We start from the raw sequence: 23,327 nt of genomic DNA, 5'->3' as shown, positions 1-23,327 counted from the left end.
TACATGCTGAGCGGCGATCTGCGGAGAAGCGGTGCAGCGTGCGTTAGCGAGATCTGCTCAGGGTGTGTCGTAGCGGTGCCTGGTAGAAAGAGCGGCAGAGTTTCACCAAGGGAACCGAAAGGAGGCGTCTGAGCTGTAGCTTTTAATTTCTTACCCGATAGGTAAGTAAAAAATGTTTTTATCTTGGGGATAAATAGATCTTTATTCTTCTGTGTTCATTATTGCACCATATTTAAATTAATTTAAATGCTTTTTTTTCATGAGGTTAAAAATGTGGTTTCTAATTAGCAGAGTGTTTTTTTGGTCTTAATTTAGGAGCACTTGAGGTAAAAATAATATTTTGTCTTCATAGCCAAAGCAAAAGCTTATAATCCTGCTGCAGGTGGTGCTTTAAATGCTTGGGCCCACTACAATACATTGTATGTTTAGGGTTGCATGCTTGCTTCTCTGTCTGTGTTTGTAAAGGAAGTTCTTCCTTATTTAGCATGTTCGGTGTGTGTACGTGTGTGTGTGTGTGTGTGTGTGTGTGTGTGTGTGTGTGTGTGTGGGCAGAGGCAGTGGCCAGCTCCACTGTGAGTCATGGTGGGGCGGATGGGACGATGCACTGGACTTTCACAGACTCCTCTGTTCTCCTGCGGCTCTGCTAAGGGCTTCTTTGTCCACAGCACGCTGAATGAAAGACCTTCCTCTCTGTGTTTGCTGATCTGCCTACTGTAACACTCTGTGGTTTTCCTTTCTCATTTTTTTCTGTACCTTCATCTTCTTTTTTTAATTATTAAGCCTCTATTAAATCATGAAAAGTGACCGAATGAAATGCAGTGGAAGAGCAAAAAGCTCGATGGACAACAAATCTGATGAAGACGGATGTCTTTTAGTTGACTAAAAGTGGACATTGTAGCATTAGCTTTATTAGTGCAGACTTTAGAACTTTTGCAGCATAAAATAAGGGGTCCAAATTTTAATGTAGCAGTTTGTTTGAAAAAATCCAATCCAAGGCTGGTGGCATCAACTAACTCACTCACTTTTTGGTTACCTACATCCTGCTGAGTGATTTGCACAGCAGCAGTTTTCAGGTTTCACTACTGTGCCTCATAACTGCTTAAAATTAAAAAAACAACGTTGTGGAGTAAAAGGAGAAAATGAGTATAACCACTTCAGATGAAATTGAGGATAAAACAGGAAGAGTCGTGTCACCAATATGGCAGTATTTCTGATATTAAAACAAAAAAACTATTTATGATTATTGATATCGACTGATATGAAACCGTTGTACATTTTTCAGCCATGTCATCCAGCCATTCATCTGCTCAAACATATTAGCAATATGCAGAACTTATCGCTAATATAAAAATCTAAAATCCTAGATAATATTTGATCCAATCAGCCTTTTGCATTTGAGATATTGCACTCTGACATGACGACTGCAGTTTGATAAACAGCACAGCTCTGCTAAAAAATAAGTGTGACCGATGAACACATTTGCAATTGCACTCAGTGTGTGAAAGAGTAAAACTTTCTCAATGACTCAATAAAAAAAACCTCAGATATAAACTCTGTATGATTGAGGAGTTTCATTGTAAGATTGGATGGATATACCCTGAATACACTGAACATATAAAACTGTGATAATCTATAAATCTAAGTAGCTACATGCTTAGCCTCCTGTTTGTTGTGTTTTTCCCACTTAATTCAGTCACTCTTCCCCATCCGCTCCCATTTCCTTCCAACACATCCCCCAACTGCCCAGCTCCTCCTCTACTATCCCTCTTCCCCTTTCGCCTCCCCTCCTCCTTCATCCATAACCCTCCACCCAGACTCCTACATGAGTCCCTTCTCCCCTCCCCCCGCTTTTAACTGACTGCCACTGAATTGGACAGGGCCGGTAGGCGAGTTGTGTGGGTGGCATGTCTGGGTTAGTGTGGCACACCGTCTTGAACCGCACAACGCAGAAAGGACTCGCTGAATCAACTGGGACAGAGCAACATGTGCGTTTGCAGTGATGTGGTAGGTAAATCAGGCGGTGTGCTGTTAGGATCCATCTTGACGGTTCAGTGATTCGCCTCAGGCCACAGAGAGAGTTTATTGTTGTCGTTGGCTGTGACGGTTTGCAAACATGTGTTTCTTGTTGTTCAGGTGCAGGCTTCGTTTTCTTTCTTTTTTTCCATGATACCTACAATGAAGTCGGGTTGTGTTATATTTCAAAGAGTATGTTGTTTCTGTTGCTATAACACTGTGTTGTTGATATGCCACTGTTTAGGTTTGAAAATCACCTCCTGTGCTTTTAAACTCCGGGGAGCTCAGATCTGATTATTTGTTGTTGTTCAAAGACGATCGCGGAATCAACTGTCTCGCCTTGTTTGTGTCTCAGTAGGGAGCAAACATGAAGACGGCACCCAAAGTGACTCTGAGAATGGACTCGGCCTGCGTTTCGCCAACCGTAGACACGCCCTCGAGGAGCGCCTGAAGACAGCGCACAACCACGCGGGAGGGGGATCCGCAGGGGCGACTGCAACCGTCAGCGGGACCAGAGCCACCAGCAGCCGAACGGCTTTCATGATCGAGTTCTACGACGAGGAAAACCCTCGCAAGCGTCGCTCTTACTCGTTTTCCCAGACTGCTCCGCTGCTGGGGGGCGGAGTGGGCGGAGAAGGACTGTGTCCACAGCCTCCCTCGCACCCGAAGGTGTTCAGTATTTCAACGTCTGCGGCCTCAGCTGCAGATTCAGGTACGATTCTGGTGTCGTTACATGCTTCCCACTGCACAGATACAATTACACTACAATGCCCTGCAAAAGTTCTCATACTTCAGACTTTAATGTATTAAATTGCTTTTTTTATGTGAGCGACCAACACAAAATATGTTGTCTTCTTTGGTCTTCATGATGGTATTTGTTCACTAACGTTCTCTAACAAACCTGTGAGGACTTCACAGAGCTAAAGATTTACAATGAGGTTATTAGTTGGAGATGCTCTATTTCAGGATATAACAGTAAATGGGGGTGTATGCAAATGCATGCCACACTTTTCAGATTTTTAATCATAAAAAAAGTTGAAAAAGAGTGAATCGCTTCACTTCTTTTCATAATTTACACTACTTTGTGTTGTTTTGCCACAAAAAAATAAGCTTACCTTAAAGATAAGTTCTGCTTAACCGATTTTTTTGTTTTATTACCTCCAGGTAAAGCTCCAGCTCCCATACCAGCCACAGTAACTGTGGGCGCTCCAACGGCTGCCCGTGTGCTGCTCAAGCAGAGGTCAGAGGACCAAAGCATCGGTCGGAGCTCGGCTAGTACTGGGCTGGCAACTGGGAGCCCCACAACGCCCAGCGAGGACACTTCGGTCCTCGGCAAAGGAGCTGGAACTGCTGGGGGAGACGTGGACGACAACCACAGTGACAAGGGGACTTACACTATCGAGCTGGAGAATAAAAATCCAGAAGAAGAAGAGGCCAGGCGCATGATAGACAAGGTGGGAGCAGTCTGACATGTTGGCAGCAGTTTACTTTTTCACAGTATTTGTATAAATCACTCCGTATAATCATTGTAATTATACAGCATCTTTTGGGGATCCAGTTAAACTATATTCCTTTGTATTAGAGGCTTTACAGTTTAGGAATCGGAGTTGAAATGATCAGGAACAGATTAAAATGCTCCAAAGATGGTATTAACTGTTTAAAGATCAGTTTGCTGATGTTGAATACACTTTTTGAATTGCGTCCTGTAATTAAAGGCCTGAGCAGCTTTTACCACTCCAGGGTATTTTTTTTTTTTGTTTGCCAACCTCTATAAAAGCATAACTTTTTGTTTAGAGGTGTTTTTAGTTTGGGGTCTTTGCAAAAGTGTGACAGTAAAGGAGGTACTAAAATGAAAAGTAGCATCTTTAAACGTTGCTCTGCAGCAACTATAAAAAGCAGAACTAAAGCAAGTCCAAACAGGCTGCAGCAGCGTTAATAGTCGCTTTCTTTTACTTGCTTGGTCTGCAGTCTTTTGCGTAGTGAGTCCCTTGAGACAAACTGGAGTTGCCACTAAAACAGCACCGTCATCTCTCTGTGGCCTTGCTTGACCACCTCTCATCCTCTCTGGCACATCAGCTCACCTAATGCGTCTGGAATAAGCAGGAGGGATTTGCTCAATGAGGCACTGTCCTGTTTTATTAAGCAACATTTAATTTCCTACTGTTGCCACATTCTCAAATGCAACAAAGAACAGTAAAAACCAGAGAAGTCGATATCTGGTCTTTAGTTTTCGTGACACTCTGAGCTGCAGAGAGAGGCTTTAAGGAATTCCAAATATAACACAAGTAAACATGAAAACAGCTTTCAGAATATTTATTTTTCTACCCTTCCTTCTTTAAGTGTTCATTTATTTATACCAAAACCAGAGAAGACATCAGAGCTTTACTGGTTAATAACTAGGGATGCACTGATATGAAAATCTGAGCCGATATTGATATCTGATACATATATTGCTGTCATAACCAATAATCGATATTGCTCCCTCCTGACACCACTACTGCTTCTTTGCTGCAGTTACCTCCCCATAATCCTGTGCTGCACCACCATCACTGTCACATGACCAAACAGGTGCTGCATGACAACATGAATTGTTTTTACCGTTTAAATTTGAATTTTAAGCAGTTAGCGGTCAGCATAGCTAGCTTTAATCACCTATCCTTATCCTCCAATTGTAGCCTTCTTCCATTAAGAACAACATATATGTGCCAAAGATGTTTCTGTTCAAACCTGCTGGAACTAAATTTCTCTGTGCATCGCTAACAGAAGGACTATTTTCTGAACCATTTAAACCAAAGTAAATAATATCACATTTCCTTTTAAGCGGTTAATGCAAGAATTATCTTTGGACAAGCAGTCAAATAATTACTACACGATATTCTGAGTCAGTTCAAGTCTGCATGCGTTGCATTCTAAACAGGAAGTGTTGTCATGCTAATTCCTGTAATTAGCTGACACGGTAATTGGCACAGCGCTCACAGCTGTCCACTCTCCCTCTCTTATTTATAACCTGCTGATGTTGTTTCTGTTTGTTTCATTTAAATATTCAGTGAACGGGAGCTGAGCATTTTGAATAAACAACTCAGGTTGTTTGTTGGATTCACTGTATCAGAAAGAGGATGTAGTCAGAGTATTTACATGACTGTATTATGTGTACATTACACATTTGTAAGTCATACAAAGTTATATAAAAGGCTTGCATAAATTATGATATTCTGCCAGTTTTTGTTGATTCATAGGTTTTTTTTTTGTTGGTTTTTTTAAATATCTGTAGGTGTTCGGGGTGCAGGAGAATACAAGCAGCTTGGTTTTGTCTGACCTAAAAGGAAAAGTAAAGGACTCAGGACACGCCGGGAAAGAGGTACAAATCTGCTTTGGACTGAAGAAATCTTAATAAAGGAAATTCATTTTGGTATTTCTCTGGCCCCCTCAAAATGTTGAAACAGAAAAAAAAAAAAAAAAAAAAAAGATGGAGTTTTTATTGTGCAAGTTTGTCTCTCCTTTGAGATGACTACTTTGCTCTACTGGACTGTCAGATGGGAGGAGGGTTCATCCTCCCTGAGTGACCTAGATCACACTGGGATGAGGAAAGACGTTCAGCCCTCCAGGCCGTTTCATAAGACGGAGGGGGCAGTGCCTATCTGCACTGTTAAATGTCTGTCTGATCCATCTTTTACGGCATTTAGATTCCTTTCTTTTCAAGTGATACACAAAGTCTTTATCAGTATTACTGGAAACTTGATTTGACATTTTATTTGGATTTTTTTTTTTTACTGTATAGCCAATAAAGTCCCAGTTATAGGTTTATATCCATCCCCTGTGGACATCAGGGTCATCTCAGTCAGTTTTGCACAAGTTTGAATATATTACAGATTTTCTCTATTTCTGTTGTGCACATTTGATCTAATCCCTGCAGGTCCCAAATTATAAATTAAGGGACAACTAAACATACACTGTTAACTAATATTTGGTTAGCCAGTTGCAAAGAAACCAATACCATTTTTGTAGCATCGTAATTCTAGTTTTGACCGCTTAGGCATAGTTAATTTTAATTGGCTGGTTTCCTTTAAAAAAAAAACTGACTTTCAATCTTACAATCATGTTCAATAAATATGAATAACGTAAAAAAAAAACAACTGACTTTCAATCTTACAATCATGTTCAATAAATATAAATAACGTAAGCCTGTTAACACTGGTTTTAACTTGTGTTTGGGATCAAATGTGAGCCGTCTGCCCCAAACTGTTAATATAAGATGAACAAAAATAATGTTCAAATGCCGACATGGAGAAACCAAACTTATCAACTTAAAAGTCTTTCGGAACAAATCAGTCAATTTAAATGAGCTTTGCTATTTATGATAAACGACTAAAACCTTTGCACTTAATTTTTGTTTGAAAATGTGTTAAAGTTGTATATTAATCAGTCCATCCTAGGAAAAGAACTGCTTATTTAGGTTATGCAATGGATCATTAAAAGCTCATAATTATGTCCATGATGGGTGTTTGTTAGCTTCTACCCACCATTCTAAGAGAAAAAACAGGAAACCAAAATTACAGTACATGGCTTGTTTTAGACCTCCATCGTTTGAGTGAAGAACCCTTTTTTTTTGTTTAACCCTGTTCGTTGTGTTGCCTCAGGCTCTTGTTGGTGACTCAAGCTGGGTCTCTCAGTGGGCCAGTTTAGCTGCTAATCAAGCAAGGACCGACCCAGAAGGTTCTGGAGCAGAAGCAGCAACATTCCTGCACAAAGAGAGAGGTAGACTCACCCAAATCAACAAAACTGCTTCGATTTAATCAGTATTTAATCCTTTGATTAATTTGTTTTTTGTCCTTTTTGCTCAGGATCTGATGCCTTTGAGTCTGCTGCTCCTCCCCTTGGCAAAGGTGAACCCTCTTCCAGCCTGACCGACCGTAAACGCAGGACCCTCCCCCAGCTCCCAGTGGACGACCCCCGGGCTAAACCCACTCCCAAAGCACTGAGGTCTGAGATAGGGGAGAAACAGGACACTGAGCCCCAGGAAAAAGAGAACAAGGGAGACGGAGAGTCCCCAACCCCCATGGAGGACGGCGAAATGACCAACAAGAGGAAACAAAGCTCGGCCACCTCCTCTCCATCTAAGGGTCCGGTTCGGGGCACTGAAAGAAGGAAGAGGTCAGAGGAGAGCAACGGAGGAGAAGCAGGAGAAGGAGGGGAGAAATCCGGGAAGGCCCTTGTTCGCCAGGGTAGCTTTACCATTGAGAAGCCCAGTTCAAACGTCCCCCCAGAGCTTATCCCTCGCATCAACAGAGGCAACAATGAGCGGGAGCGCAGTGACTCCGTGGGCAGCATGGACACCGCTACGCTGCTTAAAGACACGGAGGCCGTCATGGCATTCCTAGAGGCTAAGCTCAGGGACGAGAACAAACTAGACCAGAAAAGTATTAAAACTCCTCCAAGTGCCAGCATTGGCCTCGCCACTCGGACTGACTCCATATCCCCAGAATCAGACGTGGACACAGCCAGCACGGCTAGCCATGCTGCAGCGGAAGCAGGGGGAAAGACCGCCGTAGGCGGTGTGCAAAAGCGGAAGTCTCTCAGCAGCATGCACCGGGAAAAGAGCAATATGAGCACGACATCCAAGACGACCTCCGGAAACGGCAGCGCTCGCGAACGCCTGGAGAGGAAGGCTAAAGGTAGAACTGTCGAAGCGACGGGTCGGACTCGCTCCGCTCAACCCGGCACTTCCTCCAGAGCACGCCAGCCTTCCCTGGATCTCACCGACGACGACCAGACCTCCTCCTTCCCCATCTCTGACATTCTGTCTTCAGACCAGGAAACCTACTCTGGGCCTTTGGGGAACTCGGTTCATAGACGAGGCTCAGAAGACTTCCTCCATTCCAAACTCGACAGCAGATCTTCCAAGACGTCCATGAGCGGTGCCTCCAAAACCAGCCGAAATCTGCAGGCAGCAACGGCCTCCTCACTCAACAAGCAGGCCTCTCTGCCTCAACCACGACCCACCAGAGCCTCCCTTCTCCGCCGGGCCCGACTGGGGGACACGTCTGACACGGATCTAGCCGATGCAGACCGGGTTTCCGTGGCGTCCGAGGTGTCCACGACGAGCTCCACCTCTAAGCCGCCGTCCGGACGGAAGGGATTGTCGCGGCTGGACATGCTGGCTCAGCCACGGAGGAATCGCGTGGGCTCCGTCTCGGCACGCAGCGACTCGGAGTGCACGGTGAGCCGGCCCTCCACAGCTTCGCCACGCCTGTCCGCAGAGACCGCGCTGCGCCTCGGCTTGCGCTCGACGACGCCCACAGAGAATCGGCTGTCGCCAAGGATGAGAGCCAACAGTGTGTCGAAACTCAACGAGCCCAAGACCAAAACCACGACGTCTGGATACTGCTCGCCCACAGGTGAGCAAAGAAAAACAAACTACAAAAAACAACTCAGTGTCTGACATCTGAGGATTTTCAGTAAAAGAAGAGAAAATTAAATCAGTTTATTGATTAAAAATAAGCTGTTTCATGGTTGATTTTGAGACACAACATGAGATGCTCGTGGCTGATTTCTGGTCTTTGGTTTGTAAAACGTTGACTGGCAGAAATCGATTTTCTTTCTTCAGTGACCCTATATATGTGTATGTATGTATATATATATATATATATATATATATATATATATATATATATATACACACACACATAGAATCTAATTTGTGGTTTTCATCACTATCATAGCAAAATCAGCTCTTTTGCATGTATTAGCTGGACAATGCTCAAATTAACTGAAATATCAAAAAGGCTGCTAATGTTTCCGACTCCATCATGCTTCATAGACAGAGATTGAAAGCTCAAAAGTATCAAACAGAGCAACTTTAGTTTAGCGTATTCAGCCTTCATATTATCCGCTGAAAGTCTTGCTCTCTCATGTTCTGAATAAACCACAGATTCAAGGCGAGGTGTTAAAAATAGCTCCCATTTTAAAAGTCTTTATGGGCCTATGCTTCTGTTGACTTAATTTTCAACATCTGAAAGTTGCTAACTGAGTCTTCTTCACTCAGTCACTTAGCCGACAATGAAGCATGTTGACAGCGCGCCCCGTTTCCTCAAGTCGTGTGTTCACCACCACATTTCACTATGAAATAATTCACACTTTTGAGTTTCTGACCAGGCGATGTCCGTTGAGGGCTACAAACCAACAGGTTCTGGTCACCAGCTGACACGTCGGTGCATTTCCTATGTAAATATTTCTCAGTAAACACCTGTGTTGTCATGACCATGTGCATTGGTTTTCATCGTCCAGAAAGCTCTCAGCCTGAACCTCCAGAGGGTGATGCAGAGGAAGAGCTGATTGGTACGGCACCAGAACCATGAAGTCTAATTGGACTGCTGTGTGTAGTGCATGTGTGTATTTTAACACCTCCAGACCTGGGTCAAAACAATGCTCAGATGTGAAGGATGATCCTTCAAGGATTTCAAACAGTTCTCGTTTAATACATACGTTTGAATATTGTTTGGAATAAAAGTAATGTTGGTTCATTGCTTTAAGAAAGTCTCTTTTATGATGACCCAGCTCTACCAAGCCTTCGATAGCTAACGTCGTATCCTCCTTAAATCCATTTAGTAATGCTGTGTTGATAAGCCAGCTGCTTTGCTCACACTGTAACACTTTTCCCCATGTTATCCTGAAGAGTTGGACTGAGCTCTTATAATCTCATTGCCTCAGAGCTGGACTAACAGAGCTGCTGTTTGAACATTTCAAAACAACTTAACATGAAGCTTTATGGCTTCTTCGTTTTGTTGGACGCCTTGAAATGCTTGAAAATATTTTTTGCTGCTTTTTTTTGTGTGTGTGATTTTTACCATTGCTAAATACGCTGTCAAACACCCAATGCACTTCATGAACTACGGTCAATTAATTTCCTCAAGAGTGACATAAATTGCCAGTCAGAAGTTTACATACACTCCTGATAGTGTTGAATTTAATGGTTTATTTTAACTATTATTTTTCCAGGGTGGAATGATTACACAAACAACTTTTAATACTTTTAAAAACAATGACTTGGTGCACAACTTGGTTCCACAACTTTTTGTAGCTACATCAGCAAAGTTTTGCCTCAACATTTGACTATTTGTCATGTTGTGAGGTTGGCATGACGACCCAAATACAGAAATTGATGGGGGTGAAAATTAGCAGACTTTAATAAGCAAAGAAAAAAAAAACAAGGAGAACTTGGAGGTAAAACATGTGAGGACATGTGATGGAAACTGGAGGAGTGAAACAGAAAATCCAGAGAGGAACAATGAAAAAAACAAGGAGCTAATCTACAGAGGCATGGGTTGGAAAATAACAGGAACCAGGGGAGCTAATCGGAGGGGATGTGGAACAGCTGTGACAAAATGAGAGCAGGGAGACTAATAAACAGAAAATACAAAGAGAAGCTGAATTAAGACACAATAGGATCTACGAATCGAGAGCAGAAAAAGATGAGGTAAAGAGAACAAACCAAGAAATGAGTAAGAAACAAAGGAATAATAAACTCTAGAAAAACACTAATATCCACAGTGACCAACAAATAGAAATGAACTGAATTCAGAAATCTCTTAACAACAGTAAATAAATGATCGGAACACAAACATCCGTAGATCATGTCACCAGTCTGGTTTTTAGAAATAACAGAGGGGACCTTGATGCAAACTGAGGTCAGGGCTTTTCAAAACCTCAATGTCTGCCTTTTTATTATTGCAAAAAAAAAAAAAAACTGTTTTGATGTGTGTTTGGGGTCATTATTTTTTAGAACCACCTAGTTGTGACAAGGTTTGAGACATCGCTCCCAAACTCGCTTAAGATAATCAGAAACATTCCATCGGGGTGTGCTGTGGTTGTGCTGTGATGGCGCAGGGGTTAAGCACAACCCACATATGGAGGCTGTAGTCCTTGACGCAGCTGTCACAGGTTCGATTCCTGGCCATGGCGACCTTTGCTGCATGTCTTCCCACTTCTCTCATTACCCACTTTCCTGTCAATTAGCTATCAAATAAAGGCCACTAGAGCCAAAAAAACCCTTAAAGAAACAGTCCATCAAGACTCTGGTCTGCCATGAATTGAACAAAGAGGATCTGAACATCTGAGGAGCCATAAGTTGAGCTATTAACAGAATAATAGGAGTTTGTATTTGATCTTTAATGTGTCATTTTGACTCGGTGTGGACTGGATCCACAAGAAATCCAAAACCCTGCACCAAATTCTTGTTTTTAAAATGGTAAATAATAGAAAAGCGTTCGTAAACTTCTGAACAACAGTCGCATCCGAACTTGCTAACAAACGAGTCAACAACCACTGTGTGACTTTGTCCGATGTCTAGTAACGGCTTGTCCTGCCGTTGCAGTGTCCAGCAGCAGCAGGTGGCGGCGCCTGCCGCCGGAGTACGGCTCCACCTCGGAGGAAGAGTTCGGCTCCAGCCGGAACTCGGCAAAGCATGGCGCTCGCCCCCACGTCCGGCCCCACCACCTCGTCCCGCACCGCAGCTCGAGGCTCGGCTCCGCCTCCAGCTCGGGACCCGCGGGCGTGGCGGCGATCCCCGGCGGAGCGGGCATCAAACACCGCATGAAGGAGCAGGAGGAGTACATCAGGGACTGGACGGCTCACAGCGAAGAGATAGCCAGGTACCGACCATCACCGATCTGCTGATTCATTTGCACTTTAAAGCAGCTCCTGAGTCCTAAAGAACCCCGTCTGATTAACAGGTTGTTCCCCTGTGTGCGCAGGATCAGCCAGGACTTGGCCAAGGACTTGGCCATCTTGGCACGCGAGATCCACGACGTGGCCGGCGAGATAGACTCGGTCAGCTCGTCCGGCACCGCGCCGAGCACCACCGTCAGCACCGCCGCCACCACCCCGGGCTCAGCCATCGACACCCGGGAAGAGGTAGGCCCTGCACGCCCCGCGCAGCCGGACATACAGGAGAGCATGAAAAAGGTGCCTGGTTTTCTTCTTCTTCTTCTTCTTCTTCTATTGCCTTAATGTTTGTGCTTTCATTGCAGCTTTGCCATTAATTGCTGTGTTTAGTAGGGGAGAAAACGAGTGCCTCTCTGCTGCTTCATAGCTTTCAGTTCTTCTCATGAGCTTCTATTTGCTGAACTTTGACTCCTTAGCTCCAGGGTTCATACGGCTGCTTAAATTCCCTAAAATCAATTTTATTTGATTCAATTTTCAACATTTGGAAAGTGCCTGATTTCTGTACTTGATATTCAAACTGCACAATTTTGTTACAAATTTCAACCTAACATTTGATTAAAAGTCTACATTTGGGAAATATATATTTTCATACACCTAATAAAAGGGCAGATACATTTTCCCCCCAATGTCTGAAGTTGAATCAAACTAAATTTTACTTATTTTCGGTAAGTTAGAATTGCCAAAATTATTTATTTTTTGCTAAATTCCTGTAAACTTTGCGAGAACAGTTTTCGTAACTTTCTTTGTACATGTCATTTATCTTAATATGATTTGTTAATTAATATTTGTTGATTAATATTTATTATTCCTACTGGCTCAGTGACTTATTGATCTGTGTAATTGAAATCAGGGTTGGCTTATATTTTGTACATTAAACAAAATGATTGAAATTGGGGGATTTTTTTTTTTTTTTAGTTAAATTAATGTTTTGTTCTCTGACCGGTCGGGTGGTAAGTGGTAGGTGTGTGAAACAAACATTACAAAATTCTGTTATATTTTAGTTTAACTTGTTCCTACTGTAGAATGTACATATTATCACAAGAAATTATTAATAACAGCAACAAAATATATAGGAGTGAATTAAAACTATCTTTTTTTAGTTCATTTTTATTGTTTCTTTCTCCAGTGTGGCACTGAAAAAGTTTACCTTGAAAATATTTCAGAGTGCTTGAATTTTACTGTGGGGAGAAGTGCACAAATTTGTTTCTACTAATTTTATCCTTATGAAAGACACAACTTTCCTTGATAAAGTGGCAAAGCCCACATTTCACACATTCTAACGTCGTTATGCAGCTCATTGAAACACGACAGTCGAGCTGAAGGTTTGATTACCTTCGCTCCCTTTGTCTCCTCTGCCTTTCTCTCTGCTCTGGCCCAGCTGGTGGATCGAGTGTTTGACGAGAGCCTCAAATTTAGAAAGATCCCTCCAGTTATTTCATCCAACAAGCCGCCAGAGATCAACGGAAAGCCCGTTGAGCACCAACCCCGAGCTCCTGACGGCCGGGAGCCGCGGGCCTTGAGGAGGCGCACCTGGAACCGAGAGGAGGTGAGGAGCAGCCTGACGAACCTAAAACACAACGACCAGCATTTTGAGGCTTTCGCAATGAAAAACAGGCTCTAATTGTGACGTTGTGGGTCTTTAGGCGGTGTTGGACAGCCTCCTGATCCACTCAGTGTCTCAGCTCTCAACCAAGATCAGACACTCTGTGGACAGAACAGCAGGAAAAATCAGGTACTTGTTGTTACGCAAAAGCTGCCATGTTCTTTGAACTTCTCCATTTTTGGTTATGTTACAACCAGATATTCATTTTACATGTAAATAAATGAAACGGTGGATCTGTGACAACTTGAATATTTCTCTTCCTGCCAGGATCTTGTTCAAGGATAAGGACAGAAACTGGGATGAAATTGAGAGTAAACTGAAGTCAGAGAGTGAAGCTCCACTTCTTAAAACCTCCAACAAGGTACAGAAAACGATCCAGCGACGCTAGAATGTTTAAAAAGAACATGAGTCAAATATGAATGGAAACTTTAATTTTGTCATCGTTTTTTTTTTTTTTTTTTTTTTTAGGAAATCTCTTCGATCTTGCTCGAACTGAAGAGAGTTGAGAAACAGCTCCAAGGTAAAGCAGAACAGATGCTGCTTAATAAAATATGCAAAAGTTGAAAAGGTTATGGCTGCAGTATGTAACTTTTATTTTTTTTACATATTTTTGCTAAAATGATTATGTTGTGACTGTATAACATAAGACAGATAATCTATAAAAACATCAACCTCCTGCCAGGGATACTTTTGCTGCAGAAATACACCAATCAGAGCAAGGAAGTCTTAGTGTTGTCAGTCATGCTTGTGCATGTGCTGCTCAGTGTACTAATGGAGAAGGAGCAACTTCTTTGTTACAGGTAAACCGTTTTTTTATCTGCCATCATCGGTGGCCGTGTTGACTGGCCTCAGCATTCATGACGGGTTTTGTTGTGGTGTAGCGTAGCAGAGAGCAAGAGGGAGAGTGTGAGCAGCCCATAAACATGGATGATTGACAGTGCTAAGACCCTCCTCCTGGCTCTGATTGTTGTTTCTGACTAAGTGGTGTATTTTTGCAGTTAGTTCTGGATGAAGGGATTTTTTTTCACAGATTATCTGTCTCATTTTGTACTGTGAGGACATTTTTAACAAATATGTAAAAAGTCATATTTTTTACAAAAGTTATATACAGCAGTTTTAACTCACCAGTTTAACATGGAAATCAGCCGTTTCACAAAGTGCTTCCTGTGTCTCAGTGATTAACGTGATGGTGGACCCAGACGGGACTTTGGACGCCTTGGCCAGCCTCAGCCTGACCAGCCCCACCAAGGTCCCGACCGCCAAAGCCACGCCCCCCACCGCCGTCAGCCCAGCCAAAGAGTCGCTGCCTGAAATCCTTCCTGGGCCTGACGGTTCGGCCGCCTCCACCAGGGTCCAGTCTTCCGCCGCCAGCACGGAGGGCCGAGAAGGCATCGTGGGTTTGAGCCTGGCGCGCGTCGTCGGGCTGCCCTTCAGTCGCAGGCGGCCGAGCGGAGAAGAGGCCATCGCACAGAAATGAACGGCAGCTCTCCCCGATGAGAAATGAATAAACGTGAGCATGGATTAGCGCGTAGGCGTCTGGCAGACGCAGAGTCTTCTTTTTACCCAACAGTGACCAGAAATGAAGTGACATTCTCAACCGCTCGACTATAGCAGAAACTTGACCCAGGGATGTTTCGGATAGCCTGACGGTAACATCCCAGCCTCCAGCTGCTGACGCCCAACAACCACCCTGACCAGCCTGACATCCTCACGGACCGAGGCCTGCTTCACTCCTCTTGCCTTCTTCGTGCGTCAGGACCCTTCCTGCGCTGAGGAAATGCCTTAAAACAAAACCCGCCCCCCTACCCCCGTAGCAGCGTCTCACCTCATCCCCTCAAACACTAATCCACACATTTTTTGTGAGCTCATAGAAGACAAACTGAATGCGTTGTAAACATGTTAAAGTAAAACTTTAACATGTTTTAGTTACACTCACACAAAGGATATTTCAGCTCAATTATGAGAAACATGGTTTAAACCTAGAAGTATTGAGATTATTCCAGAAATCAAGCAGAATTTTATTCATGTAAAAAGATGATATAAAATAATTGCCTAATAAGTAGAACATGGTTCTACTTATTAGGCTTCCATTCGTCTTGAGTTTTCCTCCTTCCATCAATTTTTCTGTCCCAGCCGCTTGAAACATACTTTCTCCCTACAGTAGCATGTTCAAAACACAACTACAAGTCAGATCTGACTCATTTCGATTGGTGGCTTTAGCAGCAGTAGCAGCTTCAGTCATGTTTACTGATGTAACTATTTTGAAATTGTTGTGGCATTTTTAAAGCAATTCATCCTCTCTCTCTCTCTCTCTCTCTCATATATATATATATATATATATATATTCTCTCTCCCAGTAAACTGGAAAGGAAACTGTGTCCTTGCCTGTAGAGAACTCAACATTTCTTATCAGCTAATAAAAGTAAAAGCCTTAAAATAAATTCAACTTTGATTGCAGCAGCACAATCTCACACTGAAAAACTCTGAAAAATCTAACAGTTTCATTAATGGTTAGCTTTATAAATGGGAACATTTATTCAGTAGCAGCCACAAGAAAACATTAGTGAATAATTTTTTTTTTTTTTTTTTTTTTTTTTGTGGATAATGACCAGTGCTACAATGATTGCTTCACCTAACATGGCCTCTAGGAAAGCAGAGTCAGAACTTTTTGCCACATCGGGTCCATCAAAATAATTTTGGGCTATTTTAATTTCTTTAAGAACGCAAAAAAAAAAAATGTGCTCAAAAATAACTTAAGTGTGCCATATTTTAATGAAACAAGTCTGATTTTTGCAATACTCATTGTGGTACCGGAATATAAAAAAAAAAAAAAAAAAGTCCCCTGTGATTGTCTTATTGATCACCTTTTCAAGTCCATTGGTTTCTATTTTGCTGTCAAAAAAACTTAGTCTAATTTCTGCAACAATGACACGCTACTGTGAGATTGTGCTACTACAGCGGGAGATAAATTCATTATTTTTAGGCTTTTTACATGTTTATTAGGGGTGCCAATCTATTTTTGTTCCAATTGACTTGTTTTTTACTTGGTCCTGTCACCTGTGGAAGGATTTCTACTTTATTCAGTCAGTGTTTGAACTAATCACTTTATATTTAAATATCCTTGTTTGATTTTGTTTACAATTGGATAATAGTCTTCCTTGCCAATCTACTACATATATTATCTCAGTGGGAAAAAGCTGCTGGAATTAGTTTTTAATAAGGTGCCGTTGAAATAATACATAATCACTAAAATGCCTTTATTTTGTTTATTTAAAAAAACAAGCAGAAATTATCTTGAAATGTGGCTCCACATTTCAAATATTGATTATTTTTTTTGTTTTTTGTTTTTATTCTGCATCATCTACGAGGGGAAACTCCAACGTACCTGGACTGCCAACCACTTGGCTGCTTTTGGAGACTGAGCATTTTTCTTCTGAACCTCTCTTCAGCTTATAGTCTGTGTGTAGACTAGGTTAAAATTTAAAGCAGTGTATTAGTACTTAGTCGCCTTTAACAATAGTGATTTTTAGGTACCAGGATACATGTTCGTTTCCCTCCCTCCATACTGTACTGTACACAGATTCTAAATGCCTCAAAGTGTCAATTTTTAAATGACAGAAGGGCATTGACTAATAAGAAAAAGGTGCAGCTGTCTAAAAAAAAAGTGATTTTATTTTGCACATCACATCAACAAAGTGACAGATTGCATCTAACTCAGGATATCAGTCTGCCTGATATCAGAAGTGACTGCCTTGCTGGTCTGAACCGATTCTGTTGCCCCTTTTCCCTCTCATGATGTCCAGAAAGTAAAAACCTTAGGGGACTGTGAATGCTAGGTACATTTAGGTATATTTTGTAAATGCTACACGTGTCATTGGATCAGTGTTCTTTGTATTTTTTTTTCTTATTTTGTAAAGAAAATCATTTTATTTATTTTTGTTTTAATATTATGTGGATGTTTTAAGCATTTTATATTTGTTCAACTATCTGCATTCTTACTGTTAATAAAAAAAAAAAGAGCTATTCACTTGTCGCGTCTTTACCGTCTCTTATTGGGTACAAACGTATCCTGATTATCAATGTCACAACACCGAAGTGAGATTTTTACATAGTACGTTGAATTACAAATCATGTTCGGTCAGCTCAATTTAAGTACACAAACATGTACACATATTTTTACTTTGTTATTGCCAATTATTTTTGCATTAATAATTAAAAAAGAAACTATTCTGAAGTCTGACATGCATTTGCAAATGTGGAAACGTGAAGGGGTCTGACTACTGTGCTGTGGACCTGCATATTCAGTTGTTTTTGTACTGAACTCGGCTCTATGCTTAAGGCAATTAATCATGTGTCAAATCAAAATGCAAATGAGTCCGCAGGTCCTTTGTGCGGCCTGAATTCTGTTATACATTTGCATCTTTTCACAGGGGGACCATCCCAGGACACAAACCCACAACAGGAAGGGTTCTCTCTGCTCAGAACCCTCCATGAAGGAGATTTCAGTATGAAAGCTTGGAAAGCACAAGGCAACATGTTGAAGACTCTGAATCCAGACCAAATGCAGTTTACACAGTGCATCGAAAAGGTTTTCAAACTTTCTCGCATCTGGTCACAGCCGCTAACTTCTGCACATTTTACCGAGATTCTGAGATGTACCAGCGCTAAATAGTGAATAATTGTGAAGTGGAAGTAAAATGACAGTTTTGAAAGCGTTACATAGATAAAAACTGGGAAATATGCGGCATGCCTTTGTAGTCAGCCCTGGAGTTAACAATTTAAGAACCTCTATTGCCACAATTTCAGTCTTTTGGGGTAAGTCTTTACCAGCTTTGCATATGTGGAGATGAACATTTTAGGGGGCCAAAACGGCTTAAGCGCAGTCAAACTGAGTGGAGCTTTTCTGCAAATATTTATTTTCAAAGATTCTTAGTTGGGTTTAGGTCTGGTAATTCTAGACCTAAACCCAACTAGGTTTAGAATTACCTAAATTTGATCTAAACCACTGCATTAAAGTTCTGGATACATTTTTAGGATTGTTTTTCTGCTGAAAGGTAAAACCTCTGCCCCAAATCTCAGACCTTTATATCCCAAAGGACTCTTCCCTTATAGTTAGGTGCGTGGCAACGGGGGAAATATCTAAAACATGATGAGTAGTGGCGGCTGAGGACCAACAATGAAAATCATTGATTTAGGCTGAGGATTCCACCAGAGTATTGAAGAAATATAACTTTCCAATTTTTTCCTGCACATCTAGGTTTGCGAAGTTATGACCCGAAGTGCAAACGTTTAAAAACCATGGCCCCCAACAGACACGAGTTTCAAGCAACCCTCATGCATTTTTATTAACACCACAAAAACCTCACATTTGTTTCACTGTTTCATTTTAACAGGACCGATGTCAGACAAGGGACGTCGATATGACATGGTGACGGGAGCGGGAGGAGGAAGGTTAGCCTGGGGGCCATCCCATACCGCGTCCACCCAACACGTGGACGTGGATGTGGTAGACAGACTGGCCTCCGTCGGGCCCGTCATTGATGACGATCCGGTAGCCCTTCGACAGGCCTGCGTCTTTAGCGATTTTCTTTGAAACGATCAGCAAGTGGCCCAACAACTGCAAGAGCAAAATACTCGATTAAAAACAGATTCAACACATAGGTTGCCAAGTTAATATTCATCCCCAAGACGGTTTAAATGAAACTGTTGTACATCAAATACATAAGAATTCACATATTTATATTAATGTGTACATTATTAGACAAATCAATTTGTCTAAATTACTACCAAAAACTAGTAAATCACTGAAACATTTGCATATTTTTTTTCTAATCTGCAGTCCATGCATTTTTATTTACATTGTAAACAATCACATAGTAAAATATTTAACGACTTATTTACTAAATTATATCACTTTTGGTTATTTATAGTAACACATTTAGTTCAAAATATTTGTAAATGCCTCCCTCTGGTGGTCAACGATATAAATTATTCTAAATTTAATTTTAATCTATTGAATCGTACTTACTGCAGCGTCGCCTTCCTCGGCTTGCGACAGCTGAACAATTGGCTTCTTAGGGACGACCAGGATGTGAGTGGGAGCTTGTGGAGCAATGTCATTGAAGGCAATACACTGAAATTAAAAGAGAGAAGGAACAGAAAGAAAAACAAAAATCAATAAAGTGTAGAACTCTCAGGACGACATTATTTTAGAAAATTTGATGTTTACCACAAATATGGCTACAGAACATTATACTATTGAGATGTCATGATATAATGACATCCTTACTCATGTAAACGTTCGTATGGATGTCATAATAACTTGCTGGCTCAGATCTACCTGAACCACTTCAGATGTAGCTTAACAGGTTTTTGTTCACATCTACAGTTATTTTAGGACGGCACACGCCCTAGCACACAGCATCTTTTCTGCATTATGGTGTGCTACATAATACAATAATTTATAACAAATTATTGTATTATAGGTCTGCAGGCTGCGTGCAGATCTCAAATACTGGATTGAAAGTACAGCCAACTGGAACCTCATCAATTTGCAGTAAATACAGAACGAAAGTAAAAATTCAGAAACGCACAATTCTCTGTTCTCAGAGCAATTAAATGTATCACTGGCCCTCCTCTTTGTCTCTAAAATATTACACTTTAGCACACTTTCAGGACTTGGAAATCCAACCACCACACTTTGTCTTAGCTTGCGTTCTGCAAAGCTAGCTCAGACTGAACCAAAAAGTGCTGCAGTGAAAGTGAACTGCAGCGGGCTTGAGCTGCAATAGAAATCCTTCATAAATGAACATTTCAGTTGCATACCTGATCGTCTTCATAAATCAGGTTGACGGGAATTTCTTTGCGGATGATTTTTCCAAATATTGTGTCTCCACCCGGCTGGGCAACCTGCGCTTTCGCCGTTTCATCCTCCATGTTGGCGCAGATCAACTATAGGGGGTGTGGTGTGGAGCAGATTGCTACTTTTAGCTAGCGAAGAACACGCTGAACACTGATTGGCTACAACACAGTGTCATCCCAAAACCTTCGCTGATTGGTCAACGTCGTACATACCGGAAATAGGTGGAAAAATTCAACATGGGGACTCGTTTGAAGGTGAGTGTTGAGCAATATTTATATTTAAGAAAATACTTTTAGCGAAATAGTATTTTATTTAAGTCTATTAGACTAAGTCACACTGAAGTTAATTATTCATTTTTATTTTTTTTTAGGAAATATTAAGTCACCTAAAAGCGTCAGTTACAACTGTCTGAATTCACAGCTGCTAAATGTGTGTTAAGTTAACGGTTTAATGTGTATAAATACAGGTTCTAAGCGTGTTTAAAAAGCTGCACAGAACAAGAATGGATGTATTCAGAGAGGATGAAAGAGCTTTGACAGGTGAGGTCACACAGCAGGATAGCTTATCTCTCTGCTGAAGAAAAGAGCAAGTATATTACTATTGGATTTTTATTATCGGATGTTTGTTTTCTTTTTAAAGCTGCAAGGTTACAGATCAACGAGGAGTTCAAGAAAAACAAAAATGAAACGTCAGAGGAAAACATCGAAAAGGTCCATTGAATCATATACACGCACACACACACACACACACACACACACACACACACACACACACACACACACACACACACACACACATATATATATATATATATATATATATATATATATATATATATATATATATATATATAATGACTTTGACAAACGGAAAAGTAAAAGTAATATAAAATAACTACTGTTATAATAATGTTTTATTTGTTATATTGATAAAACAAAAACATAGAATAAAGACTACTGGTGCATTTAGTGCATTTTAATGACTACATTAAATGACGGGCCAGCTCTATCCAAAATAACTCCAATAGCTCATCTATTACTCATCCCAGATGTCACAAAAATACGACATGTAACTGTCTTCAAGCCTAACTTAAAATAATGACATAAATGGGAGAGTTTCAAGGCCAGAAGCACATCTCATAAAGAACACAAAGATCCGTGTCCATTTTCCAAATAAACATCTTGATAATTTAAGACTTTTGGTAAAATATTCTGTGGACTGACGAGACAAAAATGAAACTTTCTGGGAGATTTACAATCCCTTGCATCTTGTACACAATTGACTCAGCATTTCAGGAAAATAAATTAAATATATGAGGTCTTTTTGCTGGTTCAGGGACTGGGTGACTTGCCGTAGTTGTTAGAACCATAAATTCAGTTCATGGCACCAAGTTCAAACACACGGGTTACATCGGACAATATTCCAAAACACATCCAACTGAATTTCCAATTTGTTGCTACCAAAGGTGGCACAGTCAGTAATTAGGTTTAGGCTGTACCGTAATTTTTTTCACATATGGCCAGATTCGTTGGTGTAAGTAGCCTTTTCTTTTAATGAATGAAGTCCTTGTTTGAAAATTGCACTTTACATTTACTTAGGTTACCATTTATATTACATTTTTGTTTGAACTGACACATTTAAACATGTAGAGTTCCTTAGTCCGTCATATCTATCTGTTTTTGTTTTTTGTTTTGTTTGTTTTTGCAAATTAAAGATGATTAAAATGGGCTCTGATGTGGAAGCTGTTCTTCGTGAGACAGTGCTGCAAGTGGAACACGTTGCAGAAAACAAGCTCCGTATGTTTCTTCTCCTTGCACCTCATGCTTGCTGTACAACTTATTGTTGATATGATCCCCTGTTGATTCACTACACCTCTTTTCCTTCCACAGTGCTTCGACCTAGAGAGGGTCTACTGTTGGAAAATGTACCCTATTGTGATGAACCAAGGAAAAAATCATGACCATCCTTCCTTATTAATTTTGAGGATCAGTCAAGGGACATTTATCCATCACTCCCATCTGCCGTTTAATGGAAATCACAAAACAATGCTTGAAGTTGTGATGACTTCCTCCTGAGCCATTGCATTATGGCTAAAAAAGGGTGCTGTAAACTTGATGCCATTATTTCGTGTACAGTATTTTATTAGTTGTAAAATGTGTTCTGCTTTTGGTTGCTTGTAATAAAGGCAAGTTGATCCAAAATAATATTGCTGATACTGCAGGATTTCAGTTAATGCTTGGACCATGATTGCCTTTTTACTTTTCTAAAAAATAAAAATAAAAAGTTTTGAAAGCTTCAAAAATATGAAATTTCTACTGAAAAATCATAGTAGGAAGATGTTTTAGATTTTGAAAGATGATTAGAGTTGCAGCACTATGCAAAGAATAATGTTTGGAACAAGTGCTGACATATAGAACAAAACTACTGAATACAGATTCAAATATTAAACAGACAGTTTCATTCAGAAGACTAAAACTTGTGTTTTTAGTAAAAGCTGTCTGCTCTTGACAGAACAACATGTGTGGAGGTCTTATCTCCAATAACTAAATTCTGCACTGTTTAAAACATACAAATGCTTTGTGTTGGTTTTGCATTGTTAAAAAACTAATGGATTTGTGTCTCAGGCATAACAATGGCAGCAATGTATCACAAACAATTGATATATTGTGTATTTATTGTGGTTAACATATATTTGGCTTATTATGGCAGCAGTTAAGAGAGACATAAAGTAATAGACTGATAAGTATCAGGAACGTACAGCAATTATGATTTCATGTTAACAATTTTCCCTCCTTTTTGTTGATTGCTTTTGTGTTACAAATACTCTTGCACATATAGTGCAACTTAAAGTCAACATGAAACAGATAACCTTGATTTTCTGTTCAATCGTTTCATTTTGTGTTTATAAACTTCCTTAATCTCGCATAATCTTTAATTGACCTAAACATCCTCACCACTATGTAATATTAGTAATTAAATTGTTTTAAAATGTAATTTATTATTGATAATACAGGAATGAATAAAGCATCCTGACATATCCACCATATTGCACTGTTATGCCATTTTAAATGTAGAACACTGTAATCTACCATCTCCAATACTCCACTGGTTAGAGCACATTATGAAAGA

The 23,327-nt window shown here is 40.7% G+C and overlaps 3 protein-coding genes across 14 annotated transcripts in view; 2 read left to right on the top strand and 1 right to left on the bottom strand.

Annotated features, from left to right (window-relative positions):
- cep170aa (centrosomal protein 170Aa) overlaps positions 1–17,361 on the top strand; it is a 41,767-nt gene extending 24,406 nt beyond the window's left edge. For 3 of the 12 annotated variants that reach the window (XM_015042094.1, XM_015042102.1, XM_015042162.1), the window contains 13 exons: positions 2,369–2,725; positions 3,178–3,467; positions 5,285–5,371; positions 6,651–6,768; positions 6,855–8,408; positions 9,298–9,348; positions 11,384–11,660; positions 11,742–11,973; positions 13,112–13,279; positions 13,377–13,465; positions 13,604–13,697; positions 13,805–13,856; positions 14,512–17,361. In XM_015042094.1, the coding sequence (XP_014897580.1) occupies positions 2,369–2,725; positions 3,178–3,467; positions 5,285–5,371; positions 6,651–6,768; positions 6,855–8,408; positions 9,298–9,348; positions 11,384–11,660; positions 11,742–11,973; positions 13,112–13,279; positions 13,377–13,465; positions 13,604–13,697; positions 13,805–13,856; positions 14,512–14,813 (3,671 nt within the window). In that variant the 3' untranslated portion in view covers positions 14,814–17,361. The remainder of the gene's footprint in view (positions 1–2,368; positions 2,726–3,177; positions 3,468–5,284; positions 5,372–6,650; positions 6,769–6,854; positions 8,409–9,297; positions 9,349–11,383; positions 11,661–11,741; positions 11,974–13,111; positions 13,280–13,376; positions 13,466–13,603; positions 13,698–13,804; positions 13,857–14,511) is intronic. The other 9 variants (XM_015042171.1, XM_015042109.1, XM_015042137.1 and 6 more) reach the window with 9 other exon arrangements.
- Positions 17,362–18,655: 1,294 nt separating this feature from the next.
- Positions 18,656–20,306, bottom strand: hint1 (histidine triad nucleotide binding protein 1). Its single transcript, XM_015042239.1, has 3 exons — positions 20,162–20,306; positions 19,365–19,469; positions 18,656–18,953 (listed from the first exon to the last, which is right to left on the bottom strand). Exons 1-3 carry the CDS (start codon positions 20,270–20,272, stop codon positions 18,789–18,791), a joined length of 381 nt encoding a protein of 126 aa, XP_014897725.1. The 5' UTR covers positions 20,273–20,306; the 3' UTR covers positions 18,656–18,788.
- Positions 20,307–20,346: 40 nt separating this feature from the next.
- Positions 20,347–22,400, top strand: lyrm7 (LYR motif containing 7). Its single transcript, XM_015042252.1, has 5 exons — positions 20,347–20,452; positions 20,665–20,737; positions 20,838–20,908; positions 21,913–21,994; positions 22,088–22,400. The coding sequence occupies exons 1-5, from the start codon at positions 20,435–20,437 to the stop codon at positions 22,156–22,158; spliced, it is 315 nt and encodes a 104-aa protein (XP_014897738.1). The 5' UTR covers positions 20,347–20,434; the 3' UTR covers positions 22,159–22,400.
- The last annotated feature ends 927 nt before the right edge of the window (positions 22,401–23,327 follow it).

Source organism: Poecilia latipinna, unplaced genomic scaffold, assembly GCF_001443285.1.
Source record: "Poecilia latipinna isolate Pla-1442-1.1 unplaced genomic scaffold, P_latipinna-1.0 Scaffold33, whole genome shotgun sequence".
Lineage (NCBI taxonomy): Eukaryota > Metazoa > Chordata > Actinopteri > Cyprinodontiformes > Poeciliidae > Poecilia > Poecilia latipinna.
The sequence above is the reverse complement of the archived record's forward strand: the minus strand, read 5'-3'. Positions and strand labels throughout refer to the sequence as shown.